Raw genomic sequence first — 22,528 nt, forward strand, 5'->3', positions numbered from 1 at the left:
CACATACACTCACATTAACATCTAATAACATTTAATAATCGAATAGCTTTGGCAGTGTTTGAAGTATTTGTATTCGTAAGATGCAAATTCAAGTCCCTTGCACTTCCTTAGCTTTTTCCAAGTGAAAAACAGAGTCTGCTGCAGTTGCAACCATTTGTCCACATCCAATTTATTTTTCGCCGTCTGAGACAAATTTCCGGATATTGTAACTGAAAAAACAGAACAGAAAAGAACAGAACAGAACCAAAAAAAATACGTATAAAACCCAAAGCAGTAAATAGTGTACACTGGTGTGGCTTATTACGGAGCTGATGGTTTTTCTTAAGTCACATTTTGTGCTCATTCCTAGACCGCAGTGCCATTAATCAAGTCATAATGCTCTGCACTGACATTGCTGCCACCGTTCAAGATACCGTTCATACCACCGAAAAGACTGGCATGGGAACGACGCCGCTCACGCTCGATTTCATCCAAGTCGAAAGCATCAGTTGTGATTGCACTCGCGCGGCGTTGTTCATCAAAGGCGTAGCCACGTTGAAATTTCGGTGGAGCACTGCCAATTGTCGTTGCAGCGCCACCACTTACCGAACGTGTCACTAAGCTGTGGGGCAAGTGCGTTGCTAGTGGATTATTACTGACGGGCGCATAAATTTGGTATTTATTAGGAAAATTGGATGGTGACGAAGGAATTGCTGCTGGCCACTGCACAGTCGGTTGTTGCAGTGTATTATTGCTATTATTATTATTATTGATGCTGTTGTTATTATTGTTGTTGTTGCTGTTGATGCTTGTTTGTTGTAGTTGCTGCTGGGCACGTGCTGTTGTCGCATAAGCTACATTGATTGGTGCTTGTGGGTAATTCGAGTTGAGATCTTCACAAGATTTATGCGTGGCCATTGAAAGGAAACGATTTTGTTGTTGCAATTGTTGTTGATGTTGTAGCATTAGATTTGTTAAACGATTTTGGCTGGCGCTATATGCATTGTGGAGTGCCGTTGCACTGGCATGTAGTGATGCTGAACCAAGGCTATCCTGTGATCCAGTAGTTTTTTTCAAGAATGAACGTGGTAGTGTACGACTTTGATAAATTTGTGGATTATAGTCATGGTGTAGACGGTTCTGTGATCCACCATAAGGACTTTTGTTGTAGTAAAATTCTGGATAATGTGTAGACATATCGTTTGTGGAATCACTACGTTCCAAATCGAAGAGACTTTTCTGCATGAACTTTTCTGGTGGCTGTAGTATGTGAAGTGATAGATTAGAGTTGAGCTTACGCAAATGAGTTGGTTCGACGTACATTGAAGCTCGTCGCATATTACGCATGGGATTACTTTGCAAGTCTCTTACATCTAAGAGAAGGAAAGGTTTTGAATTAAAAGTTAATGGAAGCATAGTATTGTATGTCTATTTTCAAATTTAAAGTAAAAAAGTAAAAAATTAGAGCTATTTAAGGTTGTTCGCTAAAGAGGAATAAACTTGTTTATTCAATCTTTTCCTCATGGCAGGGCGTAGTGTCCATAGAGTTGTAAAGCAGATCATTTTCGTTCTTCAAATGAAGCTTAGAAAAATTGTATAACTTAGATAAGGGATTTTAAGTCTGAAAGAATTCTCTTTGTGCAGAATTACGTACTACTTTGTTTTAAACTTAAGACTTTGTATTAAAAAATTACCAAAATTAAAAGCCTGTGATGGCCTTAAAAGTCAAAACTTGAACTTTTTTGATTAAATATAAGAAATATTTCCAAAAAGGACACTGATGATGAGTATTTAGAAATAATCCAAACAGCTTTATAGTCAGTCAAATATTATTTAATCAATTTTTTAAAAATAGTATATGTTGTTGTAATTGAATACTGTTCAATTAACCCGCCTATAAAATAATGGTATCTTTTAAAAAATACATTCTATTAAAAAATACTTTCTATTAAAAAATACTTTCTATTAAAAAATACTTTCTATTAAAAAATAGTTTCTATTAAAAAATACTTTCTATTAAAAAATACTTTCTATTAAAAAATAGTTTCTATTTAAAAGCTGTTCTTATTAAGAAAATAGTTTTTTTCAGCATAATTTACTTAAAAATAATATTTTCTATGATTATTGTTAAGTGTTTTAGGTTAGGTTAGGTTGTAGGGCAGTCTTTTGTGTACTAAGAAAGCCCACTTAAGCTCAAATAATGGCTCGTTGTAGTACCATAGGAATCGTGTTGATACATAGATTATAATGGCCCGTTGTGGTACCACAGAAACCGCGTTTTTTTTCATACATAGACTAGAAGGTCAATATACGACCAACACCGAAAAAGGCAACGACTCCATCATTAGGTAAAGGTAAATCAACATAAATCTAATGGTGTTATAAAAGAAATCTAAGGTGTTAAACAGTATTTAATGTTTCATCTAGTATCTAATACTAGATAGGTATTACTGTTCTATTGCTAAATAGTCTTAGAAGCTATAAATAAAAGAAAACTCTTGATTTGAAAACTAATATATTATAATTGTCAGTTTATATTAATAATAATTGTAAAACAATTTAATATTTCTATTCAATTTATTTTCCTAATAAAAATTTGCAAAATCAAATATAAATCAACTAATAAAATTAAAAATATTTGAATAAAATATTATGAAAAAAATGAAAAGAAGTAACATCGATAAAATAACATAAAATAAAAACACTCAAAAAAATTACCATCAACAACATAAATTTCATCTTCATCCTCGTGTAATTGGTGAAAACCATTCTGGTTATCTACACCATCATCATCATTTTCATCATCATCCACTTCAGGCAAGTCATTTTCCTCATTTTCAATATAATATATATTCTTAGGCTTTGGACGCATGCCAGCGCGTTTGCAGAACTCCTGAAAGAGTTCATCTTTGGTTTTGCGTATACCGCGTTTGAGGCCACACAAGCGGTGCGGCTCCTCATCGAGCATATCATCAACAGTGTCGGTTGTGTGGCGTCTAATGGCGACATTTTTTCTCTCATTTTCCTTCAATTGCGTCTCAGTGTTGTGCGTATTAGTGTTTGTGGCCATATTGCGACGATTTTTTCGTTCAATATTTGGTGTGGCAGTACCACGTGAGATGCAAGCGTTACTGCTTCCATTGCCGTTGCCTTTGTTGCCTTGTGCGCTGGCGTTTGTAAATATGTCCGTTGTAGTAGATATACTGCGAGTCAAAGGAAACTCTTGTGGCAATTCTCCGAATTGTGTTTGCTGCTGATGTTGATATTGATGTTGTTGTTGTTGTTGTGAATAACGTGGAAACGTTTGTCGAGCGCCCACTTTAATAGTCGATGGAGGCGGTGGTGGTCCTACAGGTGGCGCTGGTTCAGTATATAGTTCATTCAGTGATTTGGCAAGGTTTTTTGAGTGCAAATTGCACTTTAATGACGGTGGCTTTTCAAAATAGTATCTAAATGCACACATGAAATTGTGAAATTACTTATCAAATTAGCTGACTTTTTGATTGCATGATTGTATGATTGATGATGGTAATAAATGAATGATTAAATAAAATTTACCTTTGATCTGTATCATTATTTAGATATAAGTTCGAACCAGTTACGTTTGGATGCTTACGACAAGCATAGCTGCCGATTTGCTGGAGAAATTTTTTGCCCTCCGAATCCATTTCAGATGGTGGTATCGGAGGCAGCATCAGTCCATTTATTGTACGACGTTGGCTGTGGTTTTGAGCTCGTTTTTGTTGCTGTTTTTGCTCTGTTACCTGCTTATAACTTTTGTAGGAATGACTGCGTGGGTTTTCACCTTCCTTAATTTTTTCATGCAAGTTCGATATAGTTAAGCATGGTAACCGCTGCATATTGAGAGGAAAAAACACATTGATAAGGTTTACTTACGTATATAGATTTTTTTGGTTAGAGGCTATAAAAACTGACATATAGACATATAGTCTATATACAATTAAGATAAAAAAATTTGAATGGAAACTAAATGATTGGAATATGTTTAAATATTCTTTGAGACTTTAATAAATGGAACGTAAAAAAGAATAAAAATATGTAAAAAAAGAATAAAAAATTGAAACAAGGTTTATACCTTGTTATTGAAAATAAGTGAGGCGCAATTTAATCGTCAAATAGTAGGATCAGTCTTCCATATTCAAAAAAACCTTTATCCAATTAAATAAAACATTCTCAAGACATAACCCTTCGTTAACGTCAGCCTAAAAAGACTAATCAAACTTCATTTATATAACTTTTTGAGAGGTAACATTAGGTTAGGTTAATGTGTCAGTCACGGTTGCCACTTGTGGTACTTTAGTACCAAAATTGGTACTTTTTTTTTTTTTTTTTCGTTTGGTACTCATGTTCAAAAAATGGTACATTTTTGACGACCCAACTTTATTGTGGATATTTCCAATTAATTTTTTTTATAAATGCAACTTTGCACTATTTTATATTTTGTTCATTTATAACACTATGAAAAACACAGAACGAAAAAATAAAAAGGTCCAAAAAAATTTTGGACCTTTTTTTACAGAAATGGTACTTTTTTAAACCAATTTTGGTACAGGAAAAATTTTCAAGTGGCAACCGTGGTCAGAATGTAATCAAAATTGAAGTAACATTAGGTTACGTTAGTGTGTCAGTCGATCTATTTGACTAAAATAGATAGCACTTTTGCATAATTATATTGAATATAGCTGCCAGTAACTAATTCTCAGTAGTGCATAAATTTTTTGAAGTGCATTTTTTCCCAATTACTTTTTTTTTTGACATCCTTAGCTGCTCTAGTAACTTACCCTTCTGGGTATTAGTGGTACTACATATTAGTTTAAATCGGTAAACTAAAGTGTATTAACACATTTATAATACCGCAGCAATTACTAATAACTCTAATCTAGTAAATAGAGGCGATGATATGGAAAAAGCCATATGGATTACAAAACTGTATTAAAATTAAATTCAACTTACTTATACAATTTGTGTCCTTATATGGTAATAGTGATCTCATCTACATGAGAATTATAATTATTAAAAAATTAATAAACAAAATAAATATTACGTTTAAAAATACATATGTGATAATCACGCGACTGTTGCCAACTTTAATCAAAATCAGGTTCCTTAGAGTATTTAATTAAAAAATTATATTTACCTAAACTAATTTTGCTCCTTTTTAGTGCAGCGATAATAAACTAACTGCATGAGAATTACAATTGTTATACATAACAATAAACATAATTTGATATTATTAAATCAGGAGAGTTTTTCTCTCCTTAATCAAACGACAGGGAGTTCTCAACTCTTTCGTTTTTGATTTAATTAAAGAGGATACAATTTTATTTGAAAAGCTTGGAAATCTGTCTTCCTCTAGTTAGAGAGAGGTTACAGTCAAAAAGGTACACTATAGTACTAAACCTTCATTACTGTGGCAATCTTAATTCCTAATATATTCTATTCGAGCTAAGAGGATGAGATTTTATTCGAAAAGTTAAATTTCTTCTGAGAAGTTAGAGTGAGTTTTTAGCAAAAAAGTTACACTTTGGTACCAATACTCTATTCCACTTGGAATCTGGGATTCTATTATATTCTATTTAATCAAAATGCATGAGACTTCACTTGAAAAGGTATATTTCTTCTATGCTGTTGGAGGGATTTTTTACCTAAAAAAGATACACTATGGTACAGTTGGTCTATTCCACTGAGAATCCTAAACCCTCTTATATTCTATACACACTAGGAGGACAATTTTTAGTTTGAAAAGCTGAATTTCTTCTATTCGGTTAAGGAGAATTTTTGGTAACAAAGTTACACTATGGTCCAATTATTCCACTTCACTGTAAGTCTTGAACCCTGTTCTATTCTATTCAATCAAAATGGTTGAGACTTTATTAGAAAAGTCAAATTTTTTTCTGTTATGTTGGCGAGAGTTTTTAATAAAGAGGAGACACTATGTTCACAAGTGCTCTATTCCACTGGAAGTTTTGAATCCTCTTATATTATATTCAATTAAAAAGGTTGAGACTATTATTAGAAAAGTTACATTTTTTCTGTTATTTCGGAGAGAATTTTTACTAAAGAGAGGAGACACTATGGTGCAAATGCTCTATTATAGAATATAACAGGGAGTCTTGAAACCTGTTATATTCTATCCAATGTTTAATGTGTACGAGTTGTGTAAGTTACAATGAGTTGCATAGTCAAAAGTATTTTGTGATATTAATTTATAACAAATATCGTTAAGTCTTATCTTCGGATATCATGACAATGTATCACATATTCATATAATATGAAACGGTGTGAAAATAGTAATTAAACCAAACTCGTTCACATTTCTGAAAAACCATGCTAACCCATAAATTTGAACCAGTTTTTTAGACAAAATGAAAAGTGAAATTAAAAAGTGTAGCCAATGCTTGACGTAGCGTTAAATTGCAACATTGTTGTTGGTAGTGTCGCCAATGTTTCATGGAATGGCAACATCAACATCAACACCAACACCGATACCAGCAACAGCAGCAGTAGCAGCAACAGCAACAGCAACAATTCAAATATACGTGAGAGTGCAATTGCATAGCTTTTAAGTGAATATTTTGCCATGACGTTTACTTTTAACTTGTGTAATTGACTTTTATTGCCTCATGTCACTTTTTGTTGTTGTTGTGGTTGTTGTTGCTGTTGCAATTGTTGATGTTGCTGGTATTTTAGTTGCTCATTTTGTTGTTGGGTGTCCTTTTTTTTTTAATTTTCCATTGCAATGAATTTAAAGTATTATGCAAACATTTCGCGTAGTCTGCACTTTTTAGTGTACTTTCGTTGTGAAATTAGTTTAAGTGCCGTCAACGGAAGCGGAAGTTGTAAAAGTTAAGTTTTTCCATTACAACTCAACTTTCATAATTGCTGTGGCGAATGCAAACATTGAATTTCATTGCAAAACACAAAATGCACACAAAGTGTTATTTACAATTGCTCTAAATTGCTACTGCTACTGTTGTTGTTGTTGCTGTTGGTGGTGGTGTTGTTGTTGTTGTTGGCAAAGAGTTAATACTGCATATTCAATACTTACACTATAGTAACCGATTTCCTGTAAGCTGATGTATAAGAAAATGTTCAAAAGTCCCACAAATTCGGTTGCAATAAAGCCAAAAACAAATAAGAAGAAACTTTGACCGTAGGTGACCTTAAAAAGTGCCGGTTGTAAAGTTGACCTTGGTCTCAGCTTTGACCCTATTTCTGCTTTCAATATGGATATGTAAGCAATAAGCCCGATTAGCATCAGTAATCCTGCAAAGGAAAAAGTGTAGAGGGAAATGATAGTTTGCATAAGAATATCTACAAAAGCAAGTTTTAATGAGATATGAATGTGAATTGGGAAATGGGAAATGCAACAGCGATTCAAAGAACTTTTCGGGTTTATTGCCAAAAGTTTTTCTGCATGGACACACATACGGGATACCATGCGAATACTTGGTTAAGAGCATCAATGTTAAATGTTCAGTACAGTTAATGTCACCCCACCCAATGCGTGGGAAACACAACATTATTTTCCTATGACATTTTTGTACATACTTAAATACAGGGTGTTTTTTTTTTATCAATACAGATATATAACAAAAGGCAATTGTTATGGTACAAGAGAAAAATTTACAACAAAAATTGTCAATCGTTTTTATTATTAATTTCATTTAAAATGTTACAGTTTTAATTTATTTCAAATCATTCTATATTTCACAACCTTCGTCCATGCCAACCAACAATACACTTCCGTCACAGCGGTTTTTTCCTATATTTCTTGTGATAAAGTATTATTTTATAGCCGATTTATGATTTTGTTCTAAAGTAACACATTTAGTCAATTTGTTAATGAACTTTCACAGCATATTAATAAAAACTCTAAGTTCGAACTTACGAGTCAAGTACAGCTTTGGGTCAGTTGGTTAATGAACGCTGACTCTGAGCTTCAAATTTGGCAGGGTACGAGTTCTACCCTTGGTGCCTGCACTCACAAAAAATTATTTACGAATAATTAAATAATATATAAGTAATAATGACAAGACCACTGATAATAAGTATTTGACAATACTCGAAATAGCTGTATGGTCAGCTAAAATTTCATTTAAATAATATAAAAATAATTTTGGTTGTTTTAGTTCACTTCTTTTCTAAGCCTTTCTACAAAAGTGTAAAGCAAGATTCGACTCTATGGATCATTGGAGAGGTTTTTCAATACATCTCCCGCTATTATGAAGTAAGTTACATTGAGTTGGTAAGCCGACTGCAAAATCGCTTGCCAATGCAACTGTGTACCCTATGTTCTGAGTAGTGTGTCCAATGCATGTGTTATTACTGTTCATATATTTTCCGATGCCAATTTTTGTTTTAATATTTCTATATAAATTGTCAAGATTGTAATATAGTATTAGCTCACGTGAGTAGTTTTAAATTATTTGATATTTATTATTGAAAGGTTTCAATGTGAGATACCTTCAATGACTCTACCCAATACCCAACATGAGAACTAAATTCTTGAAGTTCTTTGACCAGAATATATAAATTTTAATTAAATTTCCTTCTAATACAGTAACATATAGTACATATTTCAGAATTTAAATAAAATTTGTCATATACAAAAGTGCATTTCATTTGGTTCATGTAGTTCCCAATTTGGTTATTGTCGGTGTTCACCCTTACAGCAATGCAAAACAATTCCATAATAAAATGCTCCCGCAGGATGAAAAACATAAATCTTTCAAGCAATTAATTCAGTTTGTAATGCAAAGTAAATAATTTTTATTATGTACGAGAGGAGAAGGAGCTCACTTACCTGAAACAATGAACATGATGCCGGCACTGAAGTAATATAAATTGTTCTGATGCGAGCAGGTCGGTATGAGGAAAACGATGAAGCTGAGCAAGAGGAACACGCCCGATGCCAGGAAGAAAGGACACGATTTGGTGACAGTGTCTGCAAATAAAACAAAAGTAATACTTGAAAATGATATATGTCAAAGGGATTAAATGAAAAATTATTATTATTTCTCTAATCGAAGAATTGCAACTATGTTGCAGCAGTAAAAAAAAATATTTGACAAAATAAGTTTTTCTGTGTCAGATTTTTTAATTTAATTCTCTCAAGCTGTGTCCTATTCTAGTTTCTATTTACTAAATCATTGTAATTAAGTAGTTCTCAGTTTGGAATTCATCTAATGCATATGAGGGCAGTGGGATTAATAAAGTCTGTAGCAGTTGTACTAAAATGGTTAATATAAGAAGAATATAATTGAGTATATAATCGAGAATATAAATGAGAAAGTATAACAAATTTTAGTTATTTTTTTATATGATTTTTATTATTGATAAATTTATTAACATTTTATAATTAAGAAAATAACAAAAAAAAAAAAAAATAGCTTAAGCAAATATACTTTATTTCATTACATTTATGTTCTGTTGGTTGAATAAATATGGCAGATACTTTTTACATGAACCCAATGAAGTTGAGATAATAACTCCATCAATGCAAAATTTTTTTCATACAAATCAAATAAAAATATTTAAACATTTCACATGCATGAATGATAAAATAAATTTTATGAGAATTATTATCATTTGTCTGAATCATTTCATTATTTAAAATAAATTTTTGTTCCATATGAATTTTATTGATTTATTACTCAATTCATTTAATTAGAAACTCAAAAGGCTTCAATCAATATTTTTGGCGGGAAAGTGTTTACATATTCAACATATTTACAATACGGATGCTGCTTTTGTTTGCAGTTACATATTTACTTTAATATACTACAATCAGATATTACCACATTGCGTTTCGGCATAAAATTTGGTTATAAAGAATGATTTGGAAAACAGTAGGCCTTGTTTGGTATCAGTAGCGATCTCCTGATGCGCAGACGATTTTAAAGCTAAAGAAACTGCTGATGAATGAGATCATAACACCAACGCCAGAATCTCGTGTGCTATATTTGCATGTTTGTCAGTCTCAGCGTTACTCCATTTTCAGTGGAATAGCGGTGACACTATTAACTCTCTGGTTTTGATCTCGGTCAGAAGGAGAATATACGGTTTGCATGCTCATATGTCCATACGATATTAAGAAATTCTCATCGCGTGTTTTTACTACTTCGTTTATCTGTCTTTCTCATAATGTTCAACCAGTACCATGTAAGTTCCATTTTAAAACGATGTGTGGTATTTAACCATATATTTAAAGGCATTCTGTCTATGTTTTCATTTATCTAAATCTGTGTTGATGTTGCTTCATACGATAGTTACCACAGTTCTTCGCTTGTTTCTTTAAACAGTATGAAGGCATTTGATTGGAAGTGGTTCCAATTTTGATTTCACTTCATTTGTTATAAATAAGGTCTCATACTCCTCTAGAAGTATTGACTTGATGCATGGTACTCGTATTATTGGTTCACCAGATGTTATCTAGATTACGACAAACTGAAGAATATTTCTGTATGCGAACGTAAGCATTACGTGCTTTATGGTCCAAATATAGGAAACTGCTGTGAATATTCTTTCTTTCGATTGATTTTGTCGTTCAATATTTTGAAACACATTGTTTTTGTCCAACAATTTTATTTTAGATATGCTTTTATCGTATCTCTATTTAACCGATCTAGTTATAGGCTAGGAGCATTGTGCTCTGTGTGGTTAAAAACCAAAGTTTTGAGGGTAGAATAATTTTATGCATTACTTTCAGTCGATGTCAACTGGCAGTTTTGAAACGATTGCTGTATTCCAAACTACAGAAATGATGTTAAACAAGCATCGCTTCCTTCCAAGGAAGAAATAATATCCAAACTCATGACTTCAATTTACTATGTCGGATTATATTGAAACGTTTGTTAAGAGCACCATGGTAATCCCGTTAAAACACTATGGACTCAGTGGTCGAAACGAAATTTTAACTTTCTATCTGTCACAGTTTTTGAGGTTAATAAAAAAAGTAAAAATGAAACATGTTTGTTCCCAATTTTAGAGGGGTTCTGATAATCCGTTTGGGCCAAAATTATATTGAAAAGAAAGGTTATCTTTTTAGAGTACTCCTCCTTGTAGAGTACTCTGCATTAATCACCTCGGTGCTTAGTTATATTTTGCTTTATGATTTTGTGAGGTCTTTCTAGAATGTAAGATATTCTTATTAATAATAGTAAGCCATATCAATATAAGATACTGCATATCTCAATTGATATTTGATGTATACAGTAATATATTTTATACTGTTATTTCAGCTTCCTTATTAGTTACATTCGAGTTTAAAAGTTATTGCATTCGAATAAAAATATATGTAAAAAATATAAATAAACTAATTTAAATTTATAAATTATATTATTCCATCCATTAGTTTTATTGTACAATGAGTTATTGCTTTTGGAACGCAGAGCAGCAGTTTAGGCTTGGACATTGAATTGCATTGCCTACCGAATACGTACAGGCGCCCCGAGGATTCTATTCATTAGAAAAACCAAAAATCACAAACAAAAGTGGCAAAAATATAATAAAACATTAGTTGCATATGCATTGGTAACATGTAATGCATTCTACCAAAGGATATTAGCATTTGCTTTGTGGTTCATAGTCTCAAAAAGGGAATATCCAACATGAATATTTTTGTGTGAACATTTCGCAACGATTAAGGATATTCACAGCAGAGTGATGAAATTTTAATGCAAGGATACTTTACATTCTCCACATGAGCGCATTAAAAACAAAATCGGTTTAATGAGACTTTCCAAATGCTTAGTTTTGATAACTATCATAGAATGTAGGCTATTCTACGAATATTCCTCAGCTGAGACATTCAACCGAAAAGCCACACTTAAGTGCCCAAACAGCAATAGATTTTTATTATTGCCCTCAAACGTTTTGTTAGCGTTAAATAAGCCACAATTCACATTTGTGGTGCAGTCGAAGAAACTTTTAAGAACTTACACAGTGCATTTATTTCGACATATATACCATATATACCATATATAATACTTGTGTATTTATATCTATAAATACAGTTTTATGTTTACAAAAGAAGATTCTTTGCAAAGCAAAAATAAATACTTAATACACAAGAGTTTAAAATTTACAAAACACAATTTATTTGTCTTCCATTTGCGTAGTTTTTAAATTTTCCTCCTCCTCCCGGTACATCCAAATCGTCTTTTTTTGTTCTTTGAAGGAAGGAAAGAATTCTTTTGTGCAGATTGCGTTAGGACTCGGAAATTGTGCACGGGTTGGTGTTAACATTAATGTCTGTCTGCGTTGCTGGGAGTATGCGGAAAATGCATTTCTCTCATGCAACCTAATGTAGTGTAATCCGATTTAATATTCTTTTGATGATAGTTTCCTTCTCGTTGATTTGACTTTTTAACTTTTTTACTTTTGTTGAAAATCAAAAAGGAAAATGTGTGAAAATAACTCCTTTTTTTATTTTTAGTTTGTAATGCTCCGATTTTCACTGATAAAATGAAAAGTACTTTACAAAAAAAATAAGTACTGTGTTTCTCAAGTGTAATTACACTCATCAACGATGTGTTAACAAATAATTATTGTGCTAAGTACCAAATTAAACATTTTAAGGAGAAGAATAGTGATGCTACAGCTGTGCTTGCTGCTGCCAAAAAAGGATCAGCGAAAATGGGTTAAGCGGTGAATGAGGGCAAAACGAAGAATATATCGGCTTCGAGTATAAATGTGCACCGCTCGGATGTCAAGCTGTTGGCTGGCGACTATATTTTCGACTCTGTCAAGAATTTTATCTATCTACGCAACGCCGTAACAAACAACAACGTTGCTAGCGATGTCAGATCAGATGAAGAGTCACCATAGTCAATAGGTGTTAATACGGGCTCAGTACGCAATCGGGCTGTAGAGCTCTCTCTTGACAGGCACACTAACATTTTATAGGTCGCTCACCTAACTTATGCTACTATATGACGTAGAAGTATGGATGTTATCACAGAATGAGAAACCATCATTGGGAGTTTTTGAGAGAAAAGTTTTCTGTAAGACTTTTGGTTCTCTACGGGTTGGCGATGGCGACTGTATCCTAAAAAACCACGAACTGTTCGAGTTTTATTACGACATTGATATAGTTCAGCGAATTAACATCCAGCGGTTTTGTTGGTTTGGTGATTCATGAGAATGGAATAAATGCTCCAGCAAAGAAGGTACTTGAAGTGGTTGTTAGTGAATTATATTCATTTTTAAAGATTTTTCGAATAATAGGTATAGGTAGCGTCATCACTTTATATAACTTCCTGTTCCTTGGCTACGTCTTTAATTAATTTAATTAATTAATCTTCGATTTAAGATCAACTAACGAACAATCTGATCTTTTCCGATAATATTATTCAATTGCTAATTGAACTGGCTGGATCAGACTACTTATTGGTTTTACTTTGCATTTAAAGTAAAAGAAGACTGACTACAAAAATGACCCTGTAAAGTGTAGTCTTCAGTATATCCAACCAATATGGTGACTTTACTCCAAGAAATTTATTTCGAATAATAGGTTTTGGATTGGTTGGGTCATCACTTCATTTGATTACCCGCTCCTTGACTACGCGTTTAATTCAGTACTCGCTGCTGAAAAAAGTGTTAAGCTACATCCAAATCTTTGGTGAAAGTTAAGCTACCGGACAATCCGTTCTCGTCCGATAATATTAACTGATAAGTAGAACGCTGCTCGAACTGGATGGTTGAGACTACTGCATGCGAACAAGGATGATACTGGTAAGTAAGCTTTTAAAGATATGTTTTATTTATTTTTTTTTTCATTTAAGTTTCATCCAATTATCAATTTTAATTAGTTGAAAGTATGTGCTTACTATAATTATAATTTTATTTCGTTATCCATTGTTGTTTATGGTACATACCTATATCTATGTAATCATATAATGAGAGTCAAAAATAATTTATGTATTTTCATTTCAGAGACTGGGAAGAATACCCAAAAAGTGGTCTCTAATTGAAACAAAACTAATTGAATTCATGAAATTTAAATCTACTCTATTCCCATATTGAAACCCATCAAAAGCTTAGTGCATCTCACTAAAAATATGTTAATTATGGCAGACGTGTAAACTGCAGTTACATAGGAGCAGGAGAAGAACGCTGCACGGAAGTTAGTTGGAGGAAAACGTTAGCAACGAATTGGAAAAAACATTGTTTTGCGTCATTGACGGGTTGTTTTAATGAAATTCCAATATTCTAAGTTGAAAAACGCGAACTTCACGTGCTGCAAAAGTGCAGTGCGGAAACAAATCGTTAACAAGAAGATAAAGCAGTTGTTGGTGCAGAGGTAAATATGTTGTAAGCACACAAGCGTACGCAACAGCCAACATGGATGCAATTAGCATTGTTGCAGGCAGAGTTGTTATGCTTAAATAAAAATTGTTGTCTAGCAGTTGGAATGATTTTTTCATGTTAACGTATTTGTGCGTCGATACCACGTATTTATGTATATGTGTGTGTGTGTTGCGAATAACTGCGAACACGCAAATGTTCAATATCTTTGCATTCACTAATGCATGCAACATTTTGCTTCCTCCATTTGCCACGTTTAATTGCCAATAAATGTAACGTAGCATTGATACAACATAAAAATGTGACGATGTCATTGTGTGTGTGTGAGTGTGTGTAGCACACAATTGCAAGTTGCGCCCTACAGGGATTCCGATGCGTGGCTGGCTCTACAATGGGAGTAAAAATCAGTTTTAAATATAAATCGAAATCGTATGCAATTGGGGCGTGATTGAGTGAGTTCTTGTGTGAGGTTGTGTGCTATTGTGTGAAATCGAAGGTGAGAGTAAGTAGAGTGTGTCATTGGTTAGGCAATGTTGTTAGTATGCGTGCATGCCATGCCATCATACTCTATACGCTTTTGTTACACTGAATATGTGTTTGTACATGAGTTCCCATTTTGTCACGAATTTGTTGCTGCTATTTTTGTTGCTACTATTTATGTTGCTGTGATATTGATAGCAGCGGTTCAGTTGCTGTTGTTAGTACTTTTATGCCAAATATAATATTTTTTAAAATTTTGGAATTTTTGAACTTTCACATTCCCTATAGTTAACTTTTGGCACCATTTCGGAGCCATGAAATTTATTTTATTTGACTTTTGTTTTGTCATTTCACGTGGAAAAAAATCTCTAGGCGAGTATGTACTAAAAACAAAAAAATTAAAAATTAGTAAGTTTATAATTTAATTTATTTGATAAAGTTTTTGAGTTATTTTGAGTTTTATATAGTTATGCGCTCCATTATGTGTGAAAGGATTTTATAATTAAATGTTTAGTAATTCGATTAATGCTAAAAAAAAACTGTTGGCACTTCTGAAACCTAATGGATCATAACGGGGTATTTAGTACTTCTATAATAATATTTGCTAAAATATGTGTGATATCCTTTTTGAACTTCATCATTTATTGATTATAGTACTTTTAATTGTTTGTGAAAAAATATTTTTTCATATTTTTTTATGAAACACAAAAATTTTGTTACTAACCCATTGACACAAAAACAGAGTAAATCGAATAATGAACACATTTCTACTTATGTCAACAAAAACCCACTGGCGCAAATATATTTATCTCGAATACAATTAAATTCGTACAATTAATATGTAAAATGCTTAATAAATTTTTAAACGACACAATTTACACAATTTACACAGTTTACACTATCAACAAATGACCACCACACAGAATTTTCTAATAAATATTTATATGTGCGAATATGTATTTTGTATGGAAACATATAAATTGTTTTTTATATGTTTGTTTGCTATATATGTATATGTTTTTACATATAAATATATAGTCATATATAGTAGATATATTAATTTAAATGCATTGTTTGGATTTACATGCAAAGTAACTTCAGTGTTTGAATGTGAACCACAATTTAAATGTCGTTGAAAACTTGGCTTTCATAGTTCGTAAAATGGTTAGCATAAATTTAAAAAAAGTAGCAAAAACACTGCCGGTAATGAAAAAGTAGTAAACGTTGCGTATAAATTATACAGGAGCGAATTAATTAAGCGCTAGCGAGAAATTTATTTTCCCTACCATTTTTGTTGGTTTCATGGTCTAACGAAGCCGTAAAAAGGTTTTGCAGGCAAAGTAATTTTTTTTCTAAATTAAATTCACTTTGCAGTTAAAACTATTTAAAAAAAAGAACATGAAAAAACCTTAAAATGTTTTAGAAATTTAATTATGAAACAGAATATATGATAGCGATATTGTAGGTATAGGAAATGTATTGGGTTACTTTATGTTTACAATAAATCCTTTAAATAAGTAAAGAATTATACAAAAAACAATAATATTATTTTAATCTTACTCCGTACATTATTATGTACTGCATACGGACATAGTAAATGTTTTTCTGAATTTGAATGAATTTTTACACTTTTTTGTTTTAGTACCGGGCGTTCCCAAATCGTTGGTCTTCTCGTCCTTCCACCGAAGATGCGATATCCTCTACCGCGTTTTCCACCTGCGGGTATCGAGCCAACTCCTTTCTAGCCGGAGTAGTTTCTTCTATTCGTACATGACCAAGCTTAACTATTTGCTTAACTATGTTACTGTCGCGGTAAAGCTTATACAGCTCATTGTTCCATCTAATTTTTTCTTAAATGTTCCCAAAGTAATGAATCTTCACACTAGGTATGTAGTTAAATTGAGTTATTATCAGTATAAGTGTACATATAAAATTACATAAATTGAAAAAATATACGCATTTGTTGTTAGGGTGTTGATTAAAGAGTTAATTGCCATAAACTGTGAGATCTCATGAACGATGTGGTCTAAACTGAACAACAGTTAGCTGCCGCAACGAAGGCGTATCCTGTTCAGCACTCTTGTGTAGGTGTTAGAGGGTTACTATATACTATGAAGACATGATTTTTTTCGAAACTTTGGCTATGCGGTTGCAGAGGCTATTGCACTCTACCTCATGTGCTAGTGTCCATTATTGTCTAGCAGAAGGTTTAAAATCTTCAGGGCCGATTTATTAGATCTTACCGACCCCACAGGGCAGTCATTCTACAAAATTTGGGACTTAACCAAGTTTATAGACTTATCAGCTTGGTTCACTTTCATTTGAATGGGGGTGTCGTGTCTTTGACGTTCCTCGGACGCTGACCTCTGGATTGCGCTTAATCAACATTAATTCGTGGTCTTACAACAGGCTATTAGTAAAACTCAAGTGGGCTTTGGACACAAGATCACTACTCTAACCTCACCTAACTGATAAGCTATGTGAATGACTTAATTTCCTTTTAATTTTTGGTATGTGCTACAATACTATAGTGAGATACTGAAAAGTTGAAGTCTATAAAGCAACTGGAACTTTATACGTTCTAGTTATATAAAATTAAAAATAAATAGTAAAATAAAATAATTATTTAAAAATAATTATGCGATATTTATTTTTATGGTCTTTAGCACTGTTAGTACTAAGCTGTATTTAAGATTGATCTATTAATTTCTATTCCCTCGTTTTTAAGTACGCAGTATTTACTTCATTAAATATTATTGTTTTGTAATTTAATTTTAGTTTAATGTAAATATAAACGGACTCGATATAATAATTGTAGTCATTCAACTAAGATCCTATAACAACAAACACATGTACCACATAATAGAGTGGAGCAGTTAATGAACATTAACTCAAGCAACGTACAGTTCATATAATGCTTACAGAACCTCTGAGTGCAAAAAAAAAACTGTTATCCAAGTACGTATTTTAATTATTTAGTTTTTGCATAGAAGAAGAAGAAAAAATAAAAGCACTCATTCTATAATATAAGCATTGAGCACAAATTCATTCTCAATGATTTAAGCACAAAAACAATTTCAGTTCCTTTTGTCATTGAAGACGCTTGGGTTGATATTTTTCGTGGATCTTCGTCTTTTTCGGTTTATGCACTTGTGATTTTATGTGTTATTTACATTTAAAAAATGATATGATTATGATTTTTAATTGTGTTATAAATAATATGATAGTTATAATAGAAAGTTATAATTTTGTTTAAAATTTGTGAATTAAAAAAAGTGATCTCTTATTAGTGACGTGAAAAAACCAAAGTGACAACAACAAAGTCTCTACGCGACAACAACAAAGTTTCTACGCAAATATATAACAAAAACGTAAGTAACAGTACATATTTTGTTTTTATTGTATTGAATTGTTTTTGTTATGCATTGACAAAAATCATATTAGAGACTGAAACATGATTAAATATTGTGCAAATAAATTGATATTAAACATTTTTATGCAGCTAGTCTTTAAGAAGTATACAAATTATTAATAATAATTATATTTGGTGTTAGAAAAACCTATATTTTTATATTATGGTTTATTTGTATCAATAAATTGTTATATTTTAATATGAACGGAAAACAAATAGAATAATAGTAAATACATTGCCGATGCAAATAAATACGGTTTTGACTGTTGCTTTGGGGTGTGTTCAGTAAAGTACAAAAACGCAAAAAAATATTTTATTTTCTTAAATTATTTTTGATTTAATTGTTTTTTCATTTACATTAGTTTTATTATACTTTGATATCTTTCAAGATTTCTACAAGGCAAAGGGTTGTTGAATTATGTTTGAAAATAAAAAATTGTAAAAAAGATTTCTCGTTAAAATTTCACAAGAAATTTTATTAAAAGTTGTGAGTGCTTTTTCTTTGTTGAAAGTTACGTACAGATCTGGGACGTTGATCTAACCAGTCTTATAGCCACATACTTGGAGCAAAGTGAACAGCTGTTAATGCACAATTGCGTTAATATTTATTAATGATTTGTATTTTGGGTACTGATTTTTAGACTCAAAAAAAAAATAAAAATATTAAATTAACAAAATTGTTTTGGCTGCTGATTATGTAGTAGCAAATTGAGAGATTGTTTAAATTTTCAAGTATCTGCTTTTTTTGTTAAATAGGGCACAATATCTTCAGCTGGCATTTTTTAGGCTGCTCTGAGAACGCTCTGAGAGATTAAATAATTAAAAAAAATTTTTAAACATAATATCTTTTTTAATTTTTTAATCTCTCTCAAAAAGTTTTTTATATATGTGTGTACATATCTTTAAAAGAAAGTTTTAAAATATTTTTTATTTATTTATAGCATTTTAATTAAAAATGCATTTACTTAATTAAAAAATTTCAAATATAAGCAAAATATATTTTTTCTTCATAAATATCAATTGCTTATTTCCACATGGGGAAACCACAAAATTTCAATTTACTTCATATATGCAACAGAACAATTGTAACAATTACCAAATAAAAAAAAATCATAAAAAAGCAAAAAGAATAACACAATGTAAACAAACAAATAACAAATAAACAAAGACAATTTCATTTCACATCGTGGCGAACCATTGATTTTTCACAATATTCCATATACTACACTAGTACACTAGTACTACTGGTACTCGTACTAGTAGCATCGACTACAGAAAATCTTTTACATTTATGCTCACTTAACCATTTATGCTCAAGCAATTGTTGTTTCCGTTTCCGCTTGCATGGCGAGGGAACAATTTAAAATTTGTAACAGTGTGGCAACATCGAATTTTTACTAGTGGCGCATTTATGAATAAGTTAAATGCATTTTATTACACAAGTAGCAACAAACAAACCAACAGAAGCGATTGTATATGCAAACTGACTGGTGCCAGTTATAACCACGAACAACTGTAACGATCCACTAGTTTTACACAGATACAAATACATGTAAACATAAATTTATAAACCACAACGTAATTTCCACTCTGCACTACCACAACTTCCGGTAACTTGCGTTCGTTTAAACATGTCCTCTACAAAGGATGCCCGTACGCTTCCTTGGTTGATTATTACGCTTATTCCATTTTATTTGTAATCCTGTTTTACCTACAGAGAAACTTTTGTTTTTTTTTCAATTCATTTTCATTTTAATTCAGCAATAGTTGCTTGGAGAACACCAACAACATCAAAAGCAATAAGACCAACAAGACCAACAGCAACTAGCAACTACTAAAAATATGTAACAACAGCTGAGCCAACAATTCAACATAGCCGGCTTCGTCGGCATTGGCAACGACAACGTGAACTTCTGCAACAACACCTTTCTGTATTGTTAACACCTCTTAAGGTGTGCTCTGGATGTTGTATAACAGTTTTGAATGTGTACGGGGTAAATCATGTGAAAAGTTTAAATTAACGATTTACCACTACAGTGCAGCAGTCTCTTTAAGCCGTTTCCAGTACGTTAGCTTGCTTTATGAGCTCAAAATTCTAGAACAATGTGTTGGGTGAACTGTTAAAATTTTTAAAAAATCTAATTTAGTTTCTTAGTAAATATTATCTTAAAATTGAAATTTCATTTTATAACAAACAAGTATAAAATAAAAATTCAAATATTATTGAGATATAGACATTCAGTATAGTAGAGCGATCATACTATATTATTTTGTTACAAGCGATCCTAACACTACAGAACAAACAAAGTGTTTTTAGTAAAGTCCAAAAATTCTTTTATATTATTTTAATTAATTGAATTTTTGGCTGACCATACAGCTGTTTTGAATATTGCCAGATACCCTTCATCAGTGGTTTTGGAAATAATTTTTGATTTTAAATATTCGTTAATAATTTTTTTGAGACTGCAAGTACTAGGAATCGAACTCATGTCCTGTCATAATTGAAGCTCAGAGTCAGTGCACCTTAACCAACTGACTCAAAGTCGTACTTGACTTTCATGTTCGTATATTTTTCTGGAGTTTTATTAATTTGCAATGAATTTTCATTAAGAAATTCATTTGCTGTGTTTATATTATAACGAAATCATAAACCAGCTGTAGAATATTTTAATTAATTAATTATATTATTATTTTTAATTGTTAAATTTCCATACTATTCTGTTTGTAGAGGCATTATTTGTTGCATGATTTAGATTTATATATTCTTTCTTGTGTATTTAAATTTGATGTAATAAAATTAAATTAAATTTAATTAATGTTTTGTTAGGAAATATTGCTTTAAACATAAATGAACCTATATCCTTAAAAAATGTTTGCGTTAACATAAACGGTTTTATACTTTTATATATTAATATGTTATATAAAATTAATGAATAATTTGTTGTTCATATTTAATTGCACTTCAAGAACAATATAAAAAAAATATTTCTTTCTAAAAAAATTGCTTCGGAACTTTACGTATATTTATTAAATCTTTATTAAGTGAATATCTTAGTTCGATTATGGGATATTGTTTCCTATAAGTTGAAAAGTACTACATCTTTAGAGTCGAAGTTGAGTTTGCAGCACATATAATTATCAAACTTTATAGCTTTATAAGTTTAGCTTTAAATGAAGAACATACTTATAAATAGTTTGATCCACTTCATTAAGATAGCAATTATAAAGCAAGTATTTTCACGCAACTAAACGTTGATGAACTACATATGACTTACTTAAGCTGACCCATATTTTTGGTGTTAAAAGGAATTGTGTATTTCACAATTACCACCCAACCAAAAGTTAACAGTTGCAGTTGCAGTTGCAGCTACTTTCACTGATAAGTATCTTAAAAAGCTTATACGTTTTCCACAAAATTTACCCATTGTAACGGATGCTGGCAATATTGTTAGAAACTGTGGCCCTCATTGAAAACATTTCCGGAAATTTTCCGTTTCGAACGTTAGCACAGAAGCGTTCTCAATTTGTGCAACATAAACGTGATATAAAGCAATCAATTGCAGTTGCACTTGCAGTTGCTGCAGAAGTTGTTGGTGATGCACTAATTAGCTGCGATGCTAAAGTTGTTGTTGTTGTTTTTGTTTTAGATCGTGTAGGAACACTTTTATTGCGAGTGTTCATTCGAATAAAAGCCATGAAGTATTGGTTCTTCTTTACTTTTAATTTTTCCACCAAATACTTCACAAAATCTTATTAAATCTTGAATTTAGGTTAGAAGGTAGTTGAATTTTTACTATTGGAAGCAGTAAATTCAATGAATATTGATTTACATGTACGCAATGTAAAATTAAATATTATTTTGAATTTATTTCAAGTAATTTTATAAAAATTCATATAATTTATGCATTTACGCAATTAAAAATATTACATTTAGTTTAATTTTTTTTTACATTATTTGCACAGGTGTTTTGTATGAATATTAAATATTAAAAATTTTTTTTTTTTATATTGCAGTAGATATTTGTTTATTGATTTTTATATTTTATAACTTTGAATGAAATTCTCCATTACGACCACATTTATTATGAAATATTGAAATGTCTTTTTCATTCAATAATGCAGCCAATACATTTTCAATGTTTCTTATTAAAAAATCACAAAATTCTCAAGACAATCCGATTAAATTCAATTACAACAGCACACAAATATAAAACATGGAGTAACGAATATGAGTCCTTGTGTTTGCGAACTGCTCTACAATTGACTCTGTCAGTATCTTTGCTTGACAGACTTTCAAGTTGCGGTCTGAAATTGACAGTCAGACTT

At 31.4% G+C, this 22,528-nt stretch overlaps 1 protein-coding gene and 1 pseudogene across 1 annotated transcript; both read right to left on the reverse strand.

Annotated features, from left to right (window-relative positions):
* Positions 1 to 285: 285 nt before the first annotated feature.
* Positions 286 to 21,627, reverse strand: LOC119667004 (putative uncharacterized protein DDB_G0280071). The gene is made up of 6 exons (XM_038076282.1): positions 21,531 to 21,627; positions 8,807 to 8,947; positions 7,049 to 7,266; positions 3,538 to 3,833; positions 2,698 to 3,428; positions 286 to 1,352 (listed from the first exon to the last, which is right to left on the reverse strand). The coding sequence occupies exons 1-6, from the start codon at positions 21,625 to 21,627 to the stop codon at positions 346 to 348; spliced, it is 2,490 nt and encodes an 829-aa protein (XP_037932210.1). The 3' UTR covers positions 286 to 345.
* Positions 13,381 to 13,460, reverse strand: LOC119673555 (annotated as a pseudogene).
* Positions 21,628 to 22,528: the final 901 nt, after the last annotated feature.

This window comes from Teleopsis dalmanni, chromosome 1 (assembly GCF_002237135.1).
Source record: "Teleopsis dalmanni isolate 2A chromosome 1, ASM223713v2, whole genome shotgun sequence".
Taxonomy (NCBI): Eukaryota; Metazoa; Arthropoda; class Insecta; order Diptera; family Diopsidae; genus Teleopsis; species Teleopsis dalmanni.